Genomic DNA, 25,923 nt, shown 5'->3' on the forward strand with positions numbered 1-25,923 from the left:
GGGCAGGCCATTTTAGAAAGGGACAAATGCTCCCTAGCTGTGCAGTGTAGCCCAGCAAGTCTTACCTCTGGGTCCCAGGTGGAGATGGCCTGGAGGTGGGTGCTGGACTCAAGGCACACTGGAAGTGCCTCCTCCTCCTTTGAGGACCAGACAGGGCCGTTGATCCTTGTAGGTGGTCCTTCAAGAGGGACCAGCTTTACCTGCCGGCTCCCCGGGACTTCCTTCATTATGGCCGGGCATGGCCAATCGGGATGCGTTGCAGGTGGGGTATTGGGCACACAAGGCCCATCGGAATCGGATGCTGCAGTGGCAGCCATTTTAGAAAGGAGCAAATGCTCCGTAGCTGTGCAGTGTAGACCACCAAGCCTTAACCCCGGGGCCCAGGTTCAGATGGCCTGGAGGTGGGTGCTGGACTGGAAGTTGCTCCTCATTCTTCGAGGCCCAGACAGGGACGTCGATCATTGAAGGTGGTCCTTCAAGGGGGACCAGCTTTGCCGGCTGGCTCCCCGGGACTTCCCTCATTATGGCCAAGGTTGGCCAATCAGGATGAGTTGCAGGCAGGTCATTTTAAAAAGGGACAAATGCTCCATAGCTGTGCAGCGTAGCACAGCAAACCTTACTTCTGGGGCACAGGTGGAGATGGCCTGGAGGTGGGTGCTGGACTTGAGGGAGACTGGCAGTACCTCCTCCTCCTTCGAGGGCCAGACAGGGACGTCGATCCTTGAAGGTGGTCCTTCAAGGGGGGGCGGCTTTGCCTACCGGCTCCCTGGGACTTCCTTCATTATGGCCAGGGATGGCCAATCGGGATGACTTGCAGGCGGGGAATTGGGCACACAAGGCCCATCGAAATCAAGTGCCGCAGCAGTGGCCATTTTAGAAAGAAGCAAATGCTCCGTAGCTGTGCAGTGTAACCCAGCAAGCCTTACCTCCGGGGCCGAGATGGAGATGACCTAGAGGTGGGTGCTGGACTCGAGGCAGACTGGAACTATTCACACCAGCAATGGTCTGATATGGGAAGTGAATGCGACTAGTGGACGTGTATGACATAATAGCATTGAACATGATTACCAACCCATCCAACAGAGGTATGCAAGCGTATTGCAGCTCTCTGCCACTGTTTCTGAGTTATACTGACTGTAATAATGTGAGGCCCTCACAATCTCAGGGTTAAGGGCCTCTGTTTTTACTACTTAAGGTAACTGGTTTATAGGTGTGGTGAGCTCTATGCCTACCAGTGTCACGATTATTATATTGGTAAGTGTTTTGAAATGCTAATGATTGAAGAGTGTATGAGGAGAGGCAGGGGAAACAAGGAGGAGTTTGAAATAGGTTTCAGTGAGGAAATCTTATGTCTAAAAAAGAATGCAAAACATTTAAGCAAGACAAATAAAGAACTGTTTCAGATGTTTTCACATACCATTAGGGGTCTGTCGATCCATAAACCTCCGGCTTGGGCCAACGAATCACATCTCTGAAGTCCGCGTGCCAGGCTTTGAAGCAACGAATCTCTGCTTAGTGCGTTCCTGAAAACGCTCCTACTCACAGGCACATTTGTCATGTTAATACTCAATTTTTCCATAAACTTTGAAAAGGCACTCCTGGCAGCATTAATGATTAAATGTCCACTTGTACGGCAAGTTGTATCTTTGGAAAATAAAGAAAACAAGTTCAGTTATTTTTAAAAGCAACACAATTTTACAAACTAACGATAACACAACTGCAAGCAGCCTACATGTACGTGTGTTGGACGGCAGGAGAAAGACGTCCTCAAGATCTTAGCTGATGTGCAACGCCTTAAAAGTGGCGAGTGAATCAGGGAGAAAGAAAATGACTTGCATTCAAGAAGTCGTTGGGGTCATCAGCTGAGATCAATGAAAAACAACAACACAAGAATACAATAATGTGCATGCAAAGCAGTGCTTACTATCTCCCATAGTCTCTCACTGGCCTTATGACTGGTACAGCCTGTCCCAAAAAGGGAGCTGTGTTGAAACTGCTCACTTATAGAGCCATTCTGCAAGAAGTCTCTTACGTAGAGGTGGGGTCTTCATGACTGCCCTAATAAACATAATAGCGAAAATCCAAACACTCACTTACCAGAAACCTTCTATACACTGGATCCGCTCTCTCTTGGCGCAGACTTTCCTACACAACATTGGTTGTCCCCGTCCACATAATGTTTTTTTAATGTATTACAGTGTACCTATTCCCGCTGTGAACTGTTTTATATATCAAGGCAACAGCGGGGGATAGGGAGATTTAAGACTGTGCTCCATAGGTGGGAGGGGCACTAAGGTCAGCAATATGATGAGTAGCAATTAATAGACGTTTTTATCACCGTCTTCCTTGTCCTCAACATAACTCTGATTATGTTGGTATTTCAAAACGCAGAGTTCCATCTTTGAGTGATAACCTATTATCTGAACTACAACCACAAATGGCAACCCCTCTCATACGACTCCCATGTTTGTCAATTTTGGATAAGCTCAAGAAGAACGTGAAGTTAGTGAGCCTCGAGACAAATGTCTGCAGAGTCAGCCGAGAAGTTTAATTAAAATGGTCTAAGCCCGAGGTGCAACCATCACTCTTGAGGACAACCCTGACCATGCAGAGAAATATTGAGATGGATCTGCTTGCAAGCGCTCAGATTGCTACTTTTCTTCCCCAGGATTTCCATCCTGAGACTCATTGGTGCCTCGTAAACGTCACATTTGGTAGGAGCTGTTAGTACTGTGTCATTAGACACAGGCAACACTCATAAAACCAGTGCAACAAAAAGTGTCTCATAATGAGAAAAGTGTTTCTCTTTATATACGTTTAAAATCTAAGAGAATGTTTCTTAACATGTAGAACCTTGGTTGTGGTACAGTCGATTGTATGTTCCAGGCTGCTTCCTGGCATTGCTCTTTAGATGAGTAGTTGGAATGTGGGGTTCACCATTTTGCTTTTTCTTTTGCAATTCTAACTTACGGAGGGGTAGGAGTTCAGGAAAGGGGATTCTGATGATTGCCCAAGTCTTACCCCACAGTGTGATGGCAGTATAGTCACACATCACAGATGTAGGTCATTCAACATGAGCAACTGAATGGGCACACCACCCGTAATCCAACTGCTTGGTGAACGAACCATGTGCTCACAACATAAACAGCTAAGCAAAACCGTGTTATAAAGTACTAGAACCAGTAAGGGGAGACATCAAACAGCTGAGTTGCAGAAAAATGTATTAAATATCTTAAATATCCATTGCATGCAGTACTCTTGTAATGAGCTCCACAACCATAAGTGATTATGATCAAACAAGAAATAGTAGAACAATTAGTAGATCACGGGACTTAATATCAAATGCAACTACAAATAATACCCTGATACTACTCCCAGTGAGAAAACCAGAATGGATTAAGTTGTTGATTTTGATTATAGAATACTTAATGGCCACAAATGCACTGTAGTAGTTAGAAATCTACATAGGCCTTTCAAGTAACATTGAAAGGTTTGGCAAAAACACTCTTTCATCTGTGAAATAGTTTTTTTCAAGGCTCTAGACGCAGAAATTTAAACGTTCACATATTTCACATTCAAATGCACACACTAATGCTTTACTAGTGATGCTTAAATAAAAAAAGCACACTGTCACACGAATTCTAATCCTGCTACAAGTAATTCCAAATTGTTAGCAGTGCCTGCATGACACTTATTGTGCAGATGATAACTTAAACATTAATTTTGTGAAAGTTGATATAATTATTAAGAAACTGTCCTCAAAGATAGATCTTGTTATTTTAAAAAAAAAAGTCTTTAGTGTTGTCTAGTTGTTGCCTTGAATGTTAATCTTAATTGACACCCCTGACTGCAGGTTAATAAATAAGAACAAGATTACACTTCTGATATTTCATCCCAAGACCTAAGACTGGTTACTTTCATGAAAATACATTCAGGTGAACCAATTTAGATCAACCTATCAGAGTCCGTCACCAATCCCAGAACACAGTTGCAGAATCTGATAGTGGGTCCATCCCGGAGGGAGGGGAAATAGTTTGAGATGGGGTCTGGAGGTGAGGAGCCTGAAAGCCAAAGAGGAAGAAAGCTCTGGAGGAGCATGGGGCATTTTAGGAGAACATTGGTGAGAGTAAGGAGGGGTTACGCAGGAGGCTGGTGAATATCTGAAAGAGGAGATTTGTGAGATTCAGGAGGAAGTGACAGAAGCATTTAACGAGGTTGGAACATATTTTGAGAAGAAGGTTGGCAAGAATAAGGAAGAGGTGGTTAAATATCAATATCAGAATTTGGAGGTTAGTAATGTTCATGAGGAGGTATCATGAGAATATGGGGAGACGTTGGTGAATGTTATGAGGAGTTTACTGAGCATCTGAAGCAGGGGAATTGATGAGACTAAGGGAGAGGTTGATGAACCCCAGAACAGGGAGACCACTGAGCATCAGGAGGAGGTGTGCAGAGTAGTTGAGATGGTAGGTTAAAAAGAAGTTGTAAGAACATCAGAAGGAGAAGGAAGGACAATTGAGGGGCCAAGACAATGTCAAAATGTGGTAGTAGGAGAATCTTAGAATGTGGTACTAAGAGAACACCATAGGGTTGTATGAGTAGAGTGTCAAGGGTTGACAGGAGCAAGGTTGAAAATTGCAAGGCAGATAAGGCAATAACTTAGGAGAGGAGCTTGGAAAAAAGGAGGATGGTAAGACCCAGAGATGGAGAAAGAGTTGTTGGAAGAACATGCAAAAGATAGATTGAGAGAGGCAAGGGAAGCCAAAGGAGGAGATCACAAGTAGGTCCTAGTAAAGAATAAGCTGTTGTTTGAAGAACATCAGGAGCAGGTGGTAACGGAAGGGAAGAAAGAGTGTGCAATCAATCAGGAGGAGACTTGGGACCAACACACTATTAAGGATCAATATGGCATATCTGGCTGTAAGCAGGTGTTATAGAACGTAGCACGAACAAGCAGGTCACATGATGGCGTGGAAGGAGAGTATGAGAGAAGGGGAGAAATGACGAGCAGAATGAGACCAAGTTCTTATGAAAGGGAGCTACCGGGCATCGAGATTCCTCGAAGAAAGGTGAACACTTGAGTCGAGACGGCAGCTTCGACCTTCGTGGTTCTCTTCGACGATCGATCGTGGGAGTCCTGTGAAGATGAGGCATACAGTCTACCTCGGTGTAAGAGTTTGGTGCAGCAAAGAAGACTCAGTGAAAAACGTAGGCCCAGCAGCGGGCGTCGGGATAGTTTCGGCGATCGGGACTCGACCACAGGCTGGATTTCAGATCTTCACTTGTCGGCGTCTTTGTGGACTTCGGATGGCGGCCTCGACTTTCTCTGGCGGTACGTAGTGGTGGACAGTGACGACAAGGGAGACCCTCGTTCGAAATGTTCTTCGGCAAAAGGTGGAGCGTTGTGGCTCCGGTCGTCCAGCAGCACGGCGTCAAGCTGTTCCTGCTTCTGGGCAACACAACTCGACTGGCTTCCAGCGGTTACGAAAATCCTCCAAACCCCGGTCAACGGTAATGGACTTCAACAGCCTCGATGTCCTGGTGCTTTACTTTAAGATTGGGAAGTGAGAGGCCCACAGATATACAATTCTGTCCCTCATTCACAGTGCTGATCTAAGCTCAGTCAGCCAATCAGACAGAAGGCAATTTGTGCAGGCAGGTAGCCTATCAGGCTCACAGTGCATTTAGGTAATTCAATTCCACCTAGACACCCATAACAAGGAATGTGGATTGGGGCAAGCACCCAGCCATTCACCACACAACACTGCATTCATGTCAGTTTCATGCAGGTCTGTCTCATTCTTTGTGTCACACACACAGAAACCAGAAACACATAACACGGAATGCATATTGGTCACACTCCATTCACCCAGGTCCCACCGCAAGGGTGCACACACAACACACAGTCACTGGGAAGGCTCCAGCCAGTCTGGCCTGGACTTCCCCACAATACCATATATGGTTCTTCCACCCAACAGCCAGTCAGGGGAAGGGACAGAGTCAGTGCTTCCCAGGACTTTGGGAAAAACAAGGTACAAGGTAATAGAAACTAAGAGGCCACAGGGACCAACTTGCCTTGTATCATTGATTCCTATGGCGCGGCCTGGGTATCCCAAAATGGAGGATACTCAGAGCACCTGTCAAATTCAGCATGGAGCTGCCACCAGCCAATACCCTGCCCTGTGGGCCACACACAGGTGCCCAGAAACATACACTAGGAGTACATGGGTGCCATAAGGGTATCCCAAGGGCCTCTGTTCACCACAACCAAAAAGAGCAAGAGCTGTTCTGCCAGGAGTCCCAACTGGACTCCTGTGCAGAAAACAAAACAGAACACACATGATAAGAGAGTACAGGACAAGGACATGGAGCCCTTGTCCCTACAATGCATTTCCAGCATCACAGATGGAAAACAGCAGAGGGTCACAACATGCTTGGAAGGCCTTTCAATACTGGGCATGGTAGGTGGTGAGACGGAAAAGGCATGGAGCCCCGTGACAGCGGAATAGACCACGAGAGTCGCTCACCGCAGTAGAGAGGAGATAAATTGAAGGACCCTTTTATGAAACGGAGAGGGGATGTCATGTTATAGCAATTTGTAGCACTCACTACCACCCGAAGGCATCTTGGCACAAGGACTGGGGAGGATACAGGCCATAGCAATGACCCTACAACAACGTTTTCAGGGCTTTCCTAAATTGGAGATGATTTGCCATGACTCTAAGGCCAGCGGGCAGCCCATTCCAGAATCTGCTGTGGCATATAAAAAAGCCCGCCCTCCTACACAACCCCTGTGTATCTTTGGGACGGCCACTAAATTGGCATCTCCTGACAGCAATGATCTGCCAGGGACATATGAAAGAAACTTGTCCTGCAAGTATTCAGGTACCTGTTTGAAAAAGGCACAATGTACTATGCACATAGCCTTGAATTGAATCCTCTGGGCTACTGGAAGCCAGTGAAGTGACTGGAGTACCAGGCTTATATGAACTCTGTACAGAAACGCAGTAGCCCCCCTAGACGCCAACTTCTGCAACAACTGCAGGCGGTGCACCAGCCCAAGAGGTTGCGCCAGATAAAGTGCATTGCAATAGTCAGGCTGACTAGTGATCAAGGAAGACACCAAAAGGGGTCGCAAATGTTCTGGCAAAAAAGGCAAGACACGATGAAGACAGATAAGGAGAACAAATGAGGCAAGCAAAGGAAAGACAAAGATCTCTCACTGAAGAGTCTGTGGGGGAATCAAACAGGAAGAAGAAGCAGGAATACTAAGGGAAGGAGTGATACAGACATACTCATCAGGCCGCACAGGCCGGGCAGAGCCTAAGTGAGGGCACCACTTGAAATTCATAGAAGGTTATTGACCTTGATTTCCGGTGAAAACGTGGGCTGGCTCCCAAGTCATTTTGGCTGTATCATAGGTTACCATGCCTAGACCGGGAGAGGGAAAGGAGGGTGGGGAGGGGCACAAGGGCGGTGTTGGGGAGGGGGAAAGGGTGGGGGGAGGGGGAAAGGAGGAATGCAGTGTCACAAGCTAGGAAGACATCAGAGGAAAGGGACACAAGGGGAACAAATGGTAATACGAAGTGGCAAAAGCAAGGGCAAAGTAAACTCTCTCCTAATATCTAGAGGGAAGTCAAATAGTGGTGAACAGGGGCTACATTGGGAAAAGAGAAAGGAGGGACATAAGGACGAGTACCCGAAACGCATACTACGTGACAGGGTGTAGTTTGCTGAATATACTCTCACACAACATATGGGGCTTGAACACCCCTAGAAAGCAGAAAAAATTAGAAGCGCAACTCAGAAGAGGGGCAGCGGACATAGTTCTTCTGCAAGAGACACATATCAAAAGGAGCGATAGCACTAGAGTACGTATACATCAACTCACACACATATATCATGCAAACGCCCAAAATAAAGCAGCAGAAGTCCTGATAGGTCTTCAAAAGCTGCTGGGATCTAAGGTAATTAACTCCCTGGGCGATCCCAATGGTAGATTTTTATTTCTTCAAATTGGCCTCAAGGATATAGTGCTTACGGTAGGCATGCTAGGCCATAAAGACCGCATATGGAAACTAAGGCACAATAACCATATACTCTGGTAACACGACAGACACGAGATTCAAATTCCAAACAAGTCTGGTTTATTTCAAAGTATTCTCAGTCGGCCGACTGGGGTCTAATGTCTTGCAACTTGTGTACCCAGACCTCGTGAGATGCAAGAGAGCGAGCACCGCTCAAGCAACAATATATATACATAACATACAATCTTTGAAGGCATTTCAAACCGCCCATAATGTATCTTTTAGGCTAGGGTTCGGTGATTGACAATCAAGACAATTATGACACATTATGACAAGTCTCTATTCAGTCTAAATATACTTATTCTAGCAACAGTAGCGGAGGCTGCTTTCTGTTATGGGGAACACAAAGCTCTTAGTTCAGCAAGGATATCATGTTCGTAGAAGAGAAACATTCCTTAGCACGTTATATATGTGTTTCTATTCATGAACCAAGGGTCAGACAGTTCCGAGGCAGAAAATACCAGTCTCTGTGAAGGAGTACCGGTAAAAGAATATAATTCATGCTTTAACTGCCTATTGCTACAGGGTTTGCAAGACAGGCCGGCAACTGGGCCGCTGATTAGATGCAGTTTCTGCTCACCTCCAAGGACTTTGTGAGGGAGGAAAACAATGTATTTCTGTATCGTTTGACATTCCTGTCCGTGTTAGTCTTTCAGCACGCAGGCTGTGGCCTCGCACCGTGTATGAGCTAGAAGCATAAAATACATTTTGCAAAGCATTTTGACAGAAAGAAAAAAACAAATGGCAGATATTTCACAAAATGGACGCCCTCTGGTTACATTGATGATTCTGTGTTTGCGATGTTTGTCACATGATGCGATTGGTTTCTGACCAACATAATATACATACTATACATAATATAGGGTCATTTCTGGACTAAAAGGCACCCATTATGCCCCCAATAAGGGTCAAGAATCTTTCATATATCAGGCCCTGGGGAAACTGTAAAAGTTTATAGTAGGAGAAGTCATCTTGACAGGGGACTTTAATCTAGCATGGGACCCGGACAAAGACAGAAGCAATGAAAGACATAACAGGGGAAGTGGTCCATCCAGTGCCCGAATACGATAATTTACAGACCTAGCACTAAGAGACCTATGGAGAGCAAAAAAAGGAAAAGTGAGGAGACAGGGTTCACCTGCTTTTCACACATCCATTGTACATTCTCTAGAATAGATTATATATCGGGAACTCCATGGATACTGGGGGCACTAGTGGAGATAAGGATAGACCCAATCTCTTTGTCGGACCATGCCCCGTTATGGGCACAGCTAAGATATACGACACTGCAGAGACAGGTGTGGTCCTGGAAAATGCCTAGAGAAGTACTATATGACACCGTAGCACGGGATACATTGATGGAGAAAACCAGAACCCACTTTGAAATAAATGACACACTGGAAGCCCCTCTATATGAAGTCTGGGATGCCTTTAAGACAGTGCTCAGGGGAGAAATAATCTCTCTCAATGCGCAAAGAAGAAAAGAGAAGGAAAGGCTAGAAAAATACATGGAAGGGGAACTGAAAAAGGAGCAGATGGTCTTAGCAGAAAACAAAAATAAGCTAAACTAAAGTAGGGTTAAGGACTGCATGAGACAATTAGATCTTCTATGACCAAGCAGGGCAGAGAAAGCATTACTGAATCTAAAACAGAGGTACTATATAAAGGAGAACAAAGCTGACAGAATTCTAGTTAAACTGCTGAAACAACTGACAAGTAAAAGTAATAAGTAATAACAGAAACTTGGCTCATGCCGAGTTCGGCACCTGCTGTAGTCCAAGCAATCCCCCCTACCTATCTCATTATTAACCGCGACCGCCCGCTCCCCAAACGGGGTGGATGGGTTGCAGTCATTTTTAGTGAGAAGTATACTGTTATCGGCTCACCCCTCTCCTGAAAAAACCTACCCTAGACCCCACTGTGCCCACTAATTACAGGCCAATAACAACTGTCCCATTTCTCCTCAAAATATTGGATAAATTAGCATACAACCAAGTCCAAACTCACCTCGAACAAAACCACCTCCTTGGCACGAGGCAATCAGGCTTCCGCCCCAACCATAGCACAGAAACGGCGCTCCTTGACTTAAAAATCCAGATGGATACCATCAGAGACTCAGGGAAACTCTGCATCCTCCTCCTACTCGATCTCTCCGCAGCGTTTGATTTAGTAGACCATAATAAACTGTGCGCCACACTAGCGAAAGACTTCAACTTCTCCACCGAAGCTACTACCTGGATCAAATCCTTTCTTGCTGACCGCACCTCCAGGGTCGCCATAGGTAAACAAGCCGCCAACCCCATCATAGTACCCATTGGTGTCCCCCAAGGTTCCTGTCTCTCACCAACATTATACAATGCATACACTAAACTTCTCTTCTCAGCGCTAGACGACATGGGTGTCATCTACACCAACTTTGCAGATGACACCCAGATCCTCATCCCTTTATCGGGAGACTACACTCAAGACACCGACACTATCAACAAAATATATGCCATAATCCAAAATTGGATGGCACTAAATAGCCTCTGTCTCAATGATGAGAAGACTGAGGTTCTCATTGTGGGCTCCCAATCCAAAATAGAAGCATTACATCCTGATTACTCATCCATCAACATTGATGGCACAAACATATCAGTACTCAAACAAGTGAAAACACTAGGTGTCTACCTTGATGCCAACCTCACCATGACCAAGCACATCAACGCCCTCTCTTCCTCTACATCCTACACCGCAAAACTTATTGCTCTCAGTCGCCAATTCTTGACACCCACCAATTGTATCACGCTGGCACGAGCTTTAATCTTATCCAGGCTCGACTACTGCAACGTACTCTACCTGGGTACCTCAAAAGCCAATCTAAACAAACTACAGCTTATCCAAAATAAAGCCCTTCGGGCGGCCCTTGGAATAAGGAAGTCAGATCATATCTCAAATATTAGAAGAAACCATCACTGGCTCCCCATCAAAGCCAGGGTTACATTCAAAGCTCTGTGCGTCACATTCAAATGCATCCACTCATGTGTCCCCATCTACCTCAACCACGCCATCACCAGAAAAGTATCTAAGAGGCCCCTCAGATCTAACAGTCAATTACTCCTAGCTATCCCCCGCTACAAGACAACCAAGGCAGGAGGCAGTAGTTTCCAATACCTCGCACCCACATATTGGAACACTCTTCCCCTCCCCATCAAAAATGAGAAAACATTCTCAGGTTTCAAGAAATCCCTGAAAACGTGGCTATTTAACCAAGACTAAAAAATCCCCCTCCATGCTTCAGGAAATATCATTGTACTGAAACCCTGCATTTAATGTCTTCGTGTATGATTATTTGTATTCACATGCACTGCGCCCGATTGGCAAAGTCCAAGAAATGTTTTAACCAAGCTGTCTGTAACATCGCCGTGGTACCAAAGGGTTTGGGCGAGTAATAAATGCAATAAATAAATAAATAAATAAATAAAATAAATAAATACCTTGTGCTCACACGCTTAGTATGGAAGCCCTTTTTATTCGGTGCACTATCACGCCTTCTCTGATTATTCATCTTCTGCTCCTTTACCGTCCTCCAGGCCCTATAGGATCTTTTGGGAAAGGCCTAGCTGACCTCATAGCAAACTTGAACTTGCACTTTACGAATCTTGTGATTTTAGGCGATTTCAACTTACATTCTAATATGCCATGCTCTGCTGAAATTATTATTTTTTGACTGCCTTTCCGATTTACACTTGCACCAACTGATTCAAGCTCCAACCCATTTACATGGTAATACCCTTGACCTAGTATTTGCTAAAGACTCCTTGCTATGCCCTGGCCCGATTGAGCCAGTGACATGGTCTGACCATTATTTGGTCTCGTGCTCATTCTTGCCAGTTATCTCCCCTTGTAAACTTCTCCCCCCCAAGACGCTATTACGCTCCTGACGCTCAGTTGCCCCAAAGGCACACAGTGCCCATATAGCCTCTAATTGTGCCTCTTTGAGGCCTCTATCTTTAACCTCACTTTCCCACTCTTTGATGTCTGCTACTGATCTCTATGCTCCATTGAAATTGATTCAAGGTCGTAGACTACCTTCCCAACCCTGGTTTACGGACCAGCTCAAAACTGCCTGCCTACAACTCAGACAAGCGGAGCGTAAATGGCGAATTAGCTACAATCCTGCACTTAGAAATCTATACAAACTTAACCTGTCCACCTATCTGGCCAGCTTCAAACTGGCGAAATCCACCTTCTTTGCTCAGAAAATTGAAAATGCCTTGTGCAAACCTAAAACTCATTTCTCCATCGTGCACTCGCTAGCCTCTTCAGAGACTCTTACCTCTATGGTTAAGCCCTCACAAGAACTGTGCAACGATCTTGCCTCCTTCTTTGTTACAAAGATTTATGCCATCCAAGCTAACATCGCTAAATCTCCAGCGATATTGCTCCCCGATACCCCTGGCTTTGTGCCTGCCCTTTCTACTGACACCCTTGCTAGTTGGTCTACTTTTCCACTATTCACCGAAGCAGAAGTTTTGGTAGCCACTTCTCCCGAGGATGCTATTCCTGCCGCTATTATGAAGACGATTGCCCCTGACATCCTGACCGATATCACAATGGCTATAAACAATTCCTTTCAGTCTGGACTGGTTCCCCCGGAGTTGAAATCTTCAAGGGTTATTCCCCTCCTTAAGAAGCCTTCCCTGAACCCCGCTGTTCCTGCTAATTTTCATCCCATCTCTCTGCTCCCCTTTCTGTCTAAACTCTTGGAATCTTTGGTTACACATCTCCTGTCTTCTTTCCTGGAATCCTCAAAAATCCTTAATCAGGCCCAGGCTGGTTTTAGGCCAGGGAGAGGTACGGAAAGTGTACTTGTCTCTGTACAGGACGACATGTCCAGACTAGTCGGTGCAGGCAGAGTTGGGGCTCTGATCTTGTTAGATCTATCCGCCGCATTCGACATGGTTGACCATCCCATCCTCCTCTCTCGCCTGTCACAGATCGGGATATCTGGCTCTGTTCTTGCCTGGTTTACCTCCTTTCTTTCAGATCACACTCAGACCCTCGCTATGCCACCCTTTCTCTCCTCCTCCTGTCCCCTCACCTGTGGTGTCCCTCAGGGATCCTCTCACTCGCAGCTAGGTTAGCCACTGGCTCTCCCTATGGTGCCCATATTACGCCAGTGCTTCGCCAACTTCACTGGCTTCCGGTGGCTCAGCGAATTCATTTTAAGTCACTGTGTATCGTCCATCGGGCAATTCACGGTCATGGAGCTGAATTCCTGCAGTCTAAATTTTCACGATACTCCCCGGGTCTCTCTGCCCCCTCTGATCTACTCATTGTTCCTAGATTTAACCGGGAAAGGCTGGGCGACAGAGCTTTCTCTATTACCGCGGCCAAACTTTGTAAAAATCTTTCTCCGCTACTTAAAGCCACTGCTACCCACCTGTGCTTTAGAAGAGCTTTGAAAACTGCTCTATTCTAGCTCCTGTCTCTTCCACTGGTTTATCCTCTACCGAGCAGTCTTCCTCTCTAGCGCCATGATGCCTTTGGGTGACCGTGCGCTTTATAAGTTGAAATAACATAACATAACATCAAGCTGGCAGACAGTACAACTGTCACAGAGACCGGAGACATTATAGACTCCTTCTCGACATTTTATATACAGCTTTAATGCACGGAGAGAGCAGATCAACAAACCATACAGGCATTTTTAGACAGGGTACAGCTGCCTAATTTTTCCGAGGTGGCTAGGTATGTCCTTGAAAAAGAAATAACAGAAGAAGTGGGAAGAATTAAAAAAACCCTCCCCAGTAATTAAGCACTAGGCCCATATGGATTCCCTGCACTTTTCTATAAAACATTAAGCAAGGATCTCACACCATTCCTAACAAAGTTATTCAATTCCTTTCGTCAATCGGGTGCTATAATACGCTCTATGTCCGAGGCGAGGGACGACCTCTTTGGGAAACTGAATAAAGATTTGACGAACTGAGGTTCTTAACAGCCCATAGCATTACTAAACATTGATGCCAAAATATATACCGCGATCCTGGCAGATATAATAAAGAACGTATTGCTGACAATTATAGGTCAGGACCAATCAGGCTTCATTGTTGGTAGGCAAACATGGAATAATATAAGAAAGGTCACCCATTTTATTGAGAAGAACAAGTTACTTCTTACCTTGTAACGTTCTTTCGACGGGATGTTCCTCCGACGTATTCCTCATCTTAGATATCTCCTTCCAGCTCTGCTGGCCTCGGAAAATTTTTTCTCTAGAGGGCGCTGCGCGTCGACGTCCTTCGAGTCGATGTCCCTCGACAGCCGCCGTATCGACGTTCGACGTCATCCTGCCTATAAAGGCCGCGCGCAGCGTCCGTTGCTCAGTTCCGTTTTGTAGCCCACAGTATTACTGTCTGGACTAGACTAATCACCCTGAAGGAGCGTAAGCTGCAACAACAAGGGAAGTAGAACTGCGGGGATGGATGGGAGGGTCGATGAGGAATACGTCGGAGGAACATCCCGTCGAAAGAACGTTACAAGGTAAGAAGTAACTTGTTCTTCGAAGGGATTGTGTCCTCCGACGTATTCCTCATCTTAGATAGGCTCCCATAGCAGTATTCTATATTCGGAGGAGGGAGTACTGACTTCACGCTGTCTTCTATTGATGAATAGAATGCAGTACAGCCCTTCCAAACCTAGTCTCTTGACTGGAGGAGGAATCCAGATTGTAAAAACGTGTAAAGGTATGGACAGACGACCATGTAGCGGCCGCACATATGTCTTTAACCGGCACTCCTCTTTTGAGGGCCGATGAAGCTGCAATACCTCTGGTCGAATGAGCCCTAAGGTTTTGAGGGGGCTCTTTCCCTGCCAGTTTATAACATTCCAGAATGGCTAGAACGATCCATCTGGAAATGGTCTGCTTAGTTATTGGTAACCCCAGCTTGTGACCTGTGTAACCTACAAACAGCTGGTCTGCCTGTCTTATCCTGGCTAGTCTACTAATGTAAAAACTTAAAGCCCTCCTAGGGTCTAGTCTGTGTAACCTCTCTTCCTCTTTCCCCGGGTGAGGAGGAGGATAGAAAGATGGTAGGGTAATCTTCTGAATGATATGGAATTCAGAAACCACCTTTGGGAGGAAATTAGGCTTCACTTGCAGGACAACTTTGTCTTTGTGAAAGATTGTATGAGGGGGTTTACAAGAAAGAGCTTGTAATTCGCTCACCCTTCTAGCAGATGTAAGTGCTATTAATAAAACAGTTTTAAGGGTAAGGAATCTTAACGAACAAGAATGGAGAGGTTCGAAAGGTGTACCCATCAGGAAAGTTAGTACTAAGTTTAAATCCCATAGGGGAACTTGAAATGGTCTTGGGGGATAAACATTGGTTAACCCCTTTAGAAACTGTATTACCAAGGGTAATTTGAAATAGGATGGTTCTTCCGCAGTACGCTTAAAGATGGATAGCGCTGCGAGATAGCCCCTAAGGTGCCAACTTGAAGGCCTGAATTTGCCAAATATAGTAGAAAGGACAAAACCATTGGTGTACCACATAAAAATGGGTCGATATTCTGTTCTCTACACCAGCTGCAAAATCTGTTCCAACGGCAGCGGTATAAAGACTTTGTTGCTGGCCTCCTTGCCGAAAGCAACACCTCCATAACATCATCAGGGAGGTCCCAATCCTTGTACCTCAGCCGTTCAGAAGCCAAGCGTGAAGGTTGAGGGTTTTGATGTCTGGATGGAGAACCTGACCTCCCTTCTGTGAGAGTAGGTTCTCTCTGAGTGGAAGTCGAATTGGAGGGCAGATGGACAAGTCTAGAAGGTCCGGGTACCACGTTCTCCTGGCCCAATCCGGGGCAATTAGGATCATGGTTCGCCGGAATCTTCTCAACCTCCTGATCATTTGAGGAATGACAGGGACCGGTGGGAACGCGTACAGAAGCGGAAACTCCCAGTCCACTATGAACGCGTCTCCCAGAGCTCCTCTCGGAGGAAATTCCCTTGAGCAGAACAGGTCGCATTTCCTGTTTAGGCTGGTGGCGAACAGATCTACCTGAGGGGTAGCAATGTGTGTATAGTTAAAAAAATGGAATAATTTTTTGTATCACCGAGGATTCCCAGTCAGACGACGGGGAATATTCAAGCATCTGAATCTATGAAAGATCCAATGCTGGAGAACCAGCTAACTGATCGGAAAAATAACTTCTACAGGAAGATCCTAGCGAAGATTCTACGGGACCAAGGGAGGGGGGGCACAATGTGGAGAGGGGTGGGGGAGATATTGGGTATGTATGTTGTAAAAATGCTAATAAAAATAATTTTTTAAAAAACAACTCTCAAAACACCCAAAATAACTATTGGCAATTTCGCCCATTCTCCACCCAAGCATCCTCAATTGTCTCAAAAGTTGTTGTCTTCAATGCTTTTCGCAAATAGTACTTCCTGCAGGTCAAAACGCCACCTACTGGAGACCTGTGTTAGCGTGGAGTGTCCAACACTGGCCCGCTGGGGGGACACTCCCATTATTGGCACAAGATGAGGTCAATGGGAGAGGTCCAGAGGATGACGCAGCTGGTGATCGTGTTCCTGCTTCCTCTGCAGCCTGTAGCATTGCAGGTTTGGCAGTGGATTGAAGGGTATTGCAACCAAGATGAATTACCTGTTACCAGAATCTGCTCCTGAAATGTCCATCCACTTGCCACAAGTGGTAACAAATCAGGAGGTTGATGAAAGCTGCGGTGCCCAGCCTTTGTGCAGGAACTGTGGAGAATCGTCTCCTTTTCACCTCGCCACAAAATGTGCACTGTCCCTTCTCAACATCTGACAGTGGAGTGTCTTTAGGGACCTTTAAGTACTGCCAGCACAGGGAAGGAATGAAGTTCCTTGGCAGTACTTCTTGGGTGAAGCTAACTGCTCTACCCACTCAATGTCTTCCAGGACTCCAGGGACAGCGATGAGGTCTATCTCTTCATCACTGAAGAGTGCCTCGGGATGCTGTGTCGCCCTCTCCAGAAAACAATCAAAAAGAAAAAGAAAAAAAAACTAAAATTAAAGGAAAAAGGATAAAAATATCTTTAATAAGGGAAGATAAACAAAAAATGAATATAAAACAAACAGACAGAATACAAGGTACAGCAAAGGGAAAACACAAAGGGGAATGGTTTGGGTAGGAAATAGTGCCAATTCAGCAAATTTGGAAAACACAGTGTGCAATGTGTCTACCTGAATTTGTCACCAAAGCAATGAGGAAATGTAAGGATTTTTGCAATATATATGTGTGATTCGCGATCTGTGGGTCTATGAACCAATTAGCTCTCGAATGTCATACCATGCATGTGTCCTTAGGCCATTTCATTTGCCGATTATTTGTTCCCGTGAATCACAAAAAGAAACGAAAAGAGTCTGTTTATATTCTTTTTATATTAAGGATTTTTAAATATTTTAAGTGCCAATTTGGTTGTTAATCAGATAAGGTGTGGCAAAAACGTATTTTTACGAATGTTATATAAATGTTATTCCCTATATAAATATTCTGACGAATCACGATTTGGGAGTCAAATGTGAAATTTTAGCGCTGCTCACATTGCAGTTTGAATTGCGAAGTTAAGCAAAATAGTGTTTTTTCTTAAACCTTTTTGAAAAGAGAGTGCAATTATCAATCATTTTTGTAGTGTTTACATTCTCCCTTCACATAAAATAAAGTTATTTGAAGATTATGATGCAGTTTTTATTTAATTTGGTGTATATGTAGTTCTTGTACTGCATTGTTGATCAATGTACTCTTCCTCGTCTCAGTATTGTCCAAATAATTTATAACATTATAAGTTCTCGATTAGTTTTGGGTGAGGATAGATTTCCTTTTTTGTTAATTCTTGATCTCAATACTGAAGGCATAGTTCATGTTTTTGAATTTAGATCTCATATCAGCATGTCCCTCTTCCTCGTCTCAGTACTTTCCTAGATCTCAATCTGAGTATTATTTTTTAAAACAAAAGTACACATTTCTAGGTAGTCCTTAAAAGTAGGTCTGTGTTTATAATGTGTGTACCAACTCCGTTTTCCTTGTTACAGTCCCCACTAACCACCCCTTGCTATTCCTCATCACAGTTCACAACTACCCCACTTGACTCTTCATTGTCACAGTCCCCAACCACACAACCTTAGTATTCCTCATTACAGTCTCCTGATAACCCCACCTGGTTCTCCCTTGTCACAATACACCATTACTAACCCCTTCTTATCTAGCAGACACAAAAATGAAGAAATATTTGATAAACCGAAGTTGTGTAGCTCAAGAATAGATATTGTTAACAAATGATATGACATCAAGTATGTCATCAGAAAAAAAGGCAAGCATTACTGGTGGTTGGAGATATAGCATAACAAAACCCTTGAAATTCAGTGAACACATTTTAGTTAAGGGACAGGGTGAGTAAGTTTAGTGCAACAAAACCCTCAAAATTCAGTGAAACAACTTTCGTTGAAGAGACATTAAGGTGCGGATTTGATACAATAAAACCCCTGAAATTCGACAGGTGCTGATGCTGCGCCACCTTAACTATGATGCCCCCATTGTGCGGCCCCTCTGCACATGGATTACATCACAAATGACACCACTGATGATATAAAATATGACATCACTAATAGCATCTCTTAACCCGGGCTGTCACCCTCTACTACCTGCTACCGCTCCACTACTTCTTCTACTCACTAACGCTCCCTACTACCTACTCCATTATCAATCACTAAGGCTTAGTACCGCCCACCAACAACCACCTCCTACTCCCATCACCCCTCTACAACTCCCAAAACTACTACCACCTCTGCTACCACTACTGCCCTGCTACTCTTACTCTACCTCTGCTCCTTACACTCTCCGGGTTGCTCTCGTCTTCTCTGGTATCTTGGATGTCCTCCACCAACTCCTGTCCTCATCCAATCAACCCACACTAAACTATTTACACACACTCACTTAAATTCCCCACCGCCTCACTTAAATACCCTACCCCCTCCCAGGATTGGCCACTTACCTTATACAATAACTAACCTTCCTGGAGGGGTGTTACAGGCAGGGGTTTCCTGAGGCTTTATGTGGGCTAGTAAGTCCCAGCCCCCTTCTTGCAGTATTCCTGACCTGGAGCTGAAGATGGCTCCCAGGAGTCAGGTATTTCCAACGGCCTTCATGGGGGCCTTTATCTATTACAGGTTTCCCTGGTGTATAAGTGGGGTTTGTTAGGCCTTGGTGTTTAACTATTAATCCCTGGTGGGTTAGTGGTGATGTGCAGGCTCCATTATTGGACGCTGCGTTGACTCCTGGAGTTTCCATGGCATCCCTTTCATTTTTCGTCCAGCATTGTGGGTGTTGCGGAACCTCTCTGTACCACGCATCTATCTGATTAGGCAGCTGGTGTTGCGCAGCTCTTTGCGGGATGCCAGGAGAAGCGGAGTGCATCCTCACGGGGCAGGATGCACTCCGCTTATCCTGGCATCCCATTTTCTGGGTTCGCTCTGCAGCGCCAGAGTCGCATCAGGTAAGGACAGGCTGGGAGGGGACCTGTCTCCATACTGACACCAGTCGGGTTGTTAGCGTGGGGCTTTCCCACCCTCTCTCCTGTGACAGTGCCTGGAAGCAAACCCTGTCACAACACTTATGACCGAATATCACTGACACTGTGTTTTTTCACTTACTGACAAATAACAATTGTTTTCTGTCGCAAGTTCTCCATGCAGGCTATTTCAATACCATATTACATGCATCTTTAGGCAGATCTGCCACAACAAGCCAATAGCTATCCATCTCCCCGAAAGACAATGGCCCTCATTATGAACATGCCGGTCCGGGAAAATGCTGCTAAAACGTCCGGTAAACTCAGCTTTGTGCCCCTCCTACACCTTGGATAGGGATGAAAATTGCCTGGGGCTTTTAATAGAGGCGTAAAAGCATTACGCCTTGCTTTTATGCCTCTATTTAATGTACCACCCATAAATAAATGACCCGCCATGGCATGTGCCTGTAAGGGAACATGTGTTAAAAACATTTTAGAGCCACTGCCCTTGGAGTATTCTCAAAATAAGCTTTTAACTATAATCTGCCATTTTGTAGGGCCTAACCTTCTTACAACAACCCAGAACTGTGAGGCCACATCAGAACACTCAAAGTCCCATAAATGCCCATCCTTAAAACGTCTCAGTATAACAGCATATAGGCCTCTCAATACAACAAACATACTCTGCTACTGGCAATGAAAGCAGAATATCTATGTGCTTGACACAAACCCAACCTAAATTACTTGTAATTATAGGAAGATATCTCACTTCTACAAGCTCTTTAAAGAACACAGCAATCCTGGTATAAAACAAAAACACAGACAGCACAAATTTCAACTGGAACACTAGTTTGTCCTTCTTCCATTGACAGCACAGCACTTTAGCGTATCCAACATGTGCTTGCTCTATGATGACTTGTTGGTCCTCAAATCAGCTATGATCACTCTTTCTCTTGGGAGAAACACTGACTTATCAGCAAGCATCTTCTGCAGAACCACAGGTCCTCTCGACAGACATGGCATATTTTATTGCTTTCCCACCCAGGCCTTCAGCCAATGACCAAGGGACCTAATCACTGTGGCCCAATGCCTGAACTGAATGGTCACTGAAAGGTGAAATGACTTACTGTAATGTTCTTCCTATGGTTTCTGCTCCTGCAGATTCCTCATCTGATAGATATCCACATCCAGCTCTGCTGCTCAGAAACTATTCGACAGGGGGGCGTAGTGGACCTCGACTCGGCCGTCAATCGTCATTCTGTCTTGCTCGGTGCTCGATCGTTGGCTCCAGGCATCACATCGGGCATCGTATATAAACCACGTCACTATGCCCCATACCTCAGTTCCCCCTTTTTTCACCATGCTTGAATGCTACAGAGGAAAACAATGGGAGTCAAGGCTAACCAGCCTGTAAAAACTTGGCAAAGGGAAAACATCCCACAAGGTGAAAAACAGCTTGGACTAAAGCCCTCCAGAATTAGAGAGAAATTTAAAAAGAAAATGTTTTGCAATGCAAACGACTAGCCAGATAGGAGTAGTCACCTCAGAGCCATTACTAGGTGTCTCTTTGCTTAGGTAGATGCTCCAGGCCATAAGAACTTACTGAGCGGGGATGGATGGTAGGGGCGATGAGGAAGCTGCAGGCGAAGAATCCATAGAAATAACATTACTGTAAGTAATTTCTCCTTCAATGGATTGCTTTTCTCCTGTAAATCCATCATCTGATAGACTCCCCAAGCAGTTAGGATCATGGAGGTGGGCATAAAGTGTTATAATAGTAGATTTTGCAGTACTGCCCTACCAGGACGTGCATCAGCCCTTCGGCCTAACATCCAGACAATAGTGCCTGGTAAATGTGTGCAAGGATAACCATGTGGCCACACAACAAATGTTCTAATGGGAACTCCCCTCTGCAAAGCTGTAGAAGCCGAGACTCCTCTTGTCGAGTGCGCCCTGATGCCGGGAGGAAGCCCCCTGCCTGCAGACTGGTAGCATTCCGCGATGCACACACTAATCCATCGCAATAAAGTATTTTTTGGTACCACTAGACCTTTGTGGGACAATGAATGGGCCACGAACAGCTGATCAGATTTCCAGAACTCAGATGTCCTAGCAGCGTAAAAAGCTCAAAGCTCTTTTGGGGTCTAAGCGATGGAACCACTCCTCCTCCTTAGAGGGGTGTGGTGGAGGATGCAAGGCCAGTATTTCTATGGACTGAGAAAGGTGGAGTTCAGATACCACTTTAAGAAGAAAGCCAAGCCTTTCTTTAGGGAGAACTTTTCCTGAAAGAACCCGTAGGAACGGGGGCCTGCAGCACAAGGCCTGAAGCTCGCTAACTCTCCTGGCTGATGTAATCGCAACCAAAAAGGCTGATTTCAATGATAACAGCTGTAACAAATAGGAATGCATGGGCTGAAAAGCAACCACCATCAAGAAAGTCAAAACTAGATTTAAATCTCAGTCTGGCACAACAAAGGGAGTTGGTGAAACCTATCCACACGGCCCTTCAGGAATTGCGCTATAACCGGAATCATAAAGAAAGAACCTTGATCCGGGGCCCTTTTAAACACAGACAAGTCAGCCAAATATCCATTGACTGTGGTGACCTGAAGGCCTGCTGAGGCCAGTGACAGAAGGAACTCCATCACTGTAGTGGTGGGGCAAGAGATGGGGTTGGTCTTGCACTCCCTGCACCACGCCTAAAATCTTCTCTACCTACAGGCATACAAGGATCTGGTAGACGGTCTACGTGCAGCCAGCAACACCTCAAGTACTTCTTCAGAGAGGTCCCAGTAATCATACCTCATTCTCCCAAGTGCCACACATGTAGGTTGAGGGACTCTGGGTTCAGGCGAAGTACCCAACCTACCGACTGGGTCAGGAGATCCAGGTGCCGAGGGAACCAATGAGGTGGACCGATGGTCAGATCCAAGATGTTGGATTACCAAGTTCTCCTTGCCCAGTCCGGGCCGTTCAAGATCATGATTGCACAAAACCTCTTCAACCTCCGGAGAACCCATGGGATGACGGGAAACGGTGGTAAGGCGCAGTGGAGAGGGAAGGTCCAATCCACCAGCAACGCATCCCCCAGTGCACCCTTCACTGGGAATTCCCTCAATCAAAACTGTCTGTGCTTCCTGTTGAACTCAGTGGCAAAATGATCCACTGCTGGAGTACTCCAGAGAGAAGACCTCTTCTAGGACTTCCTGCCACACATCCCACTCGTGTGAGACCGTGCTCTGCCTGCTCAGAGATTCCGCCAAGCTGTTCTCTGCCCCTGCCAGATGAACTGCTGAGACTGAGATTTGGTTCTCCAGCAACCAGAACCACAGCTGTATCGCCTCTCTGCAGAGGGCAAGGGAGCACACGCCACCCTGCTTGTTCAGGTAGTGTATGGACACTGTGTTGTCCGTCAGAAATAGGACATGCTTCCCCTCGAGAGACAGCGTGAAAGCCCTAATGGCTAACCTGATGGCTTGCAACTCCAACCTGTTGATATGCCACCTGACTTCCATCGCTGACCAAAGGCTGCTCACCTGCAAGTCTTGGCAGTGAGCGACCCAACCCTTCAGAGACGCATCCCTGACCACTCTGGCCTGACGCCATGAAGGCCAGAAGGGTTCCCCTGCCATGAGATTGCTGCAGTCGGTCTACCAGCTGAGGTCATCGACCACTGGCCTGGATACCCTGAGGGAATCCGTGAGGGCTCTCGGGTACTGTGACCATTGACTTCTTGGAAGCCCCTGTACGGTTCTCATGTGCAGTCTGGCCTCTGGCACTTGAAAAATATAGGAGGCCATGAGACCTAAGAGGCAGAGCAATGAAGCAAGGTGGCGTGGTTCAAGAACAATTCTACCATCTGTGCGATGCTGTTGACCCTCTCCTCGGGAGGGAAAGCCTTCCCTGCCTTGGTGTCTAGGACTGCTCTGATGAACTGGAGACTCTTGACTGGCGTCAACTGTGACTTCTTTATATTCAGAGAGAAGCCCAGCTTCTGCAGTAGCAGACAGGTGTCATGTAGATGAGACAAGACCTGTCCCGCTGACTTCCCTTGGATCAGCCAGTTGTCCAGGTATGGGAATAAATGGACCCCATATCTCCTGAGGTGAACCGTGCTTACAGCCATGAGCTTGGTGAAGACCCTTGGTGTGGAGGTCAAACCAAAGGGAAGCACCTTGAACTGATAGTGCTTGCCCCCTATGAGGAACCTCAGGAACTTCCTGTGCTTTTGATGTATCGGCACATGGAAATAAGCATCCTGCAGATCCATTGACACCAGCCAGTCCTCACGTTCAAGAGCGTGGAGAATTTCTCACAATGTCACCATCCTGAATTTGGTATTGCATCCTTTTGGCGACCCTCGTTTTTCCAACAGGTGTTTTGCCACGGGAGTTTTGCCGAAAGTCCATCAAAATCTTTTGGGAGTGGTGGGAAAGGGTAAATCAAGGGTTGGGGGAAGCGAAATGAAAAATATAATTAAAGTATTGGGGGCTTTGGGAAGGGTGTTTGGGGGACCCCCCCAAAAATAATGCAAAAATAATCGATTAACTTTTTCGGCAAAACACCCGTCACAAAAAAGGGTGTCGGCGAAATGACATGGAACCCTGAATTTGTTTTTCCTCAGGAACCTGTTCAAGGCCCTGGATGGGAAGAAGACCCCCTTCCTTCATGGGCTCCAGCAAATACCAGGCATACCAATCTGATCCTCTTTGTTCGGGGGGTATCTCTTCCACAGCACCCTTCAACAACAGGGCTTTCAGTTCTTCCTGGAGCTCCTGTCCCGGATAGATTGGTGGTGGCGGGGGTCTGTCCAGAGGTTTCCTTAAAAAGGGCAGACAATACCTCCACTGAACGAACTGCAGGGCCCAGGCATAGGAGGTGTTCTCCTGCCACTAGGGCCAATGTTCTGCCAACCGTCCACCAACCGGTAAGTCGTGGGAGGGGAAATCAAAGTGGTTGGAGGGCGGAGCTGCCCACAACGCTGCCGCTGTTTGCTGGCTTCTAGAAGCCTCTTCGCCCCTTCCGGGACACGAGAAACGCTTCTGACCCTGCTTGGTCTGTGGGAGCTGTGCCTTCCTACCTAGAAACAAAGCTGAAGATGAAGCTAATTTTGCAACTCTTTTTGACTCTTGAAACTGTTCCAAAGAGTCATCAGCCTTCAGGCCAAAAAGCAATTCTCCCCCAAAAGGCATGTCCAGTAGCCTATTCTGGACGTTCAGTGAGAAGTCAGAAGTTTTAAGATGTGCTTGTCTACTGAAGACAACCGCCAACCCCATCGAACTGCCCACGCAGTCGGCCACGTCCAGGCCCATTTTCAGCGACTGCCTGGCCACCTCCTTCCCATCTTCCACCAGCTGTGAAAATCCATCCCGCATTTCGCCTTCGGGAATTTATTGAGCCGCCTGTTCCACAGCTTTCCATAAGCCAAAAGGGTAGTTTGCAAACCCACCGGCTACATTGGTGGCTTTCAACGCCATGCTGCGAGACGTAAAAACCTTTTTGGCTATTGCGTCCAACCTTTCTACCTTCTCTATATGGGGCAGATTAGAAGGGGAGGTTGCAGGCCGGTTGGAGATTTTGGATGCCTGCACAACAATCCCTTCCAGAGAAGGGTGTGGAGCCAGAAACGATGGGTCTCCTTTCGCCGGCCTGTACCTCCCCATAAAGGTAGAGCTGGCCGGGGGAATGAAGCATGGGTGCTGCCACAAGGAGGCAAGGGGATCAGCAATTGCCAGATTAAGTGACATGTTATGTTCTGCCACAGAACTCTTGTGCAATATGTCCGTCAGTTCATAGCCCTGAATAGGCACTGACGTTGACTACAAACCTAGAGTGTCTTCTACCCCTTCTACTAGGGCCCTGAACTTAGCATGGGTGTGAGTGTAGGGCTGACCTTGCTGGAGTTTTAAATCTGGAGATGTGTCCAGGCCACTGGCATTGTGTAGCCCTTGGGCCAGTGCCAACAGGTCTGCCTGTTGTTAGGGAGAATTCTCTGTAAGGCTAATTTCCCAAACCTAGTGAGTCCCCCAGCAGCTTTGCTGGATTTTTGGGGTTTATTTTTTTCTCTCCTGCTAAGAGTGAGATTCTTTTGCTCCCACTCTTAGACATGATTTGAGGTGTTCCTTTAACTTTCCATGTGTTTTATGGGCTATGGGTTTTTTTACTCCATAGGGTCTCATATGTTTTTTTGATGTGGGTTACACAGCACCCTCCGTGCCGTAACCCAGGGGTGTTGTAGCGACCCCCCAACATAGACTCCATACCCTGGGACTGACTACTGTCTCCCAGGGCATGGAAAGTAACC

At 46.1% G+C, this 25,923-nt stretch overlaps 1 protein-coding gene across 2 annotated transcripts in view; it reads right to left on the bottom strand.

Annotated features, from left to right (window-relative positions):
* Positions 1–25,923, bottom strand: part of LOC138510377 (coiled-coil domain-containing protein 171-like) — a 3,784,015-nt gene that overhangs the window by 988,680 nt on the left and 2,769,412 nt on the right. For both annotated transcript variants that reach the window (XM_069625990.1, XM_069625991.1), the window contains one exon: positions 1,418–1,644. In XM_069625990.1, coding sequence (XP_069482091.1) covers positions 1,418–1,644 — 227 coding nt within the window. The remainder of the gene's footprint in view (positions 1–1,417; positions 1,645–25,923) is intronic.

Source organism: Ambystoma mexicanum, chromosome 6p, assembly GCF_040938575.1.
Source record: "Ambystoma mexicanum isolate Mex_15411 chromosome 6p, UKY_AmexF1_1, whole genome shotgun sequence".
NCBI lineage: Eukaryota > Metazoa > Chordata > Amphibia > Caudata > Ambystomatidae > Ambystoma > Ambystoma mexicanum.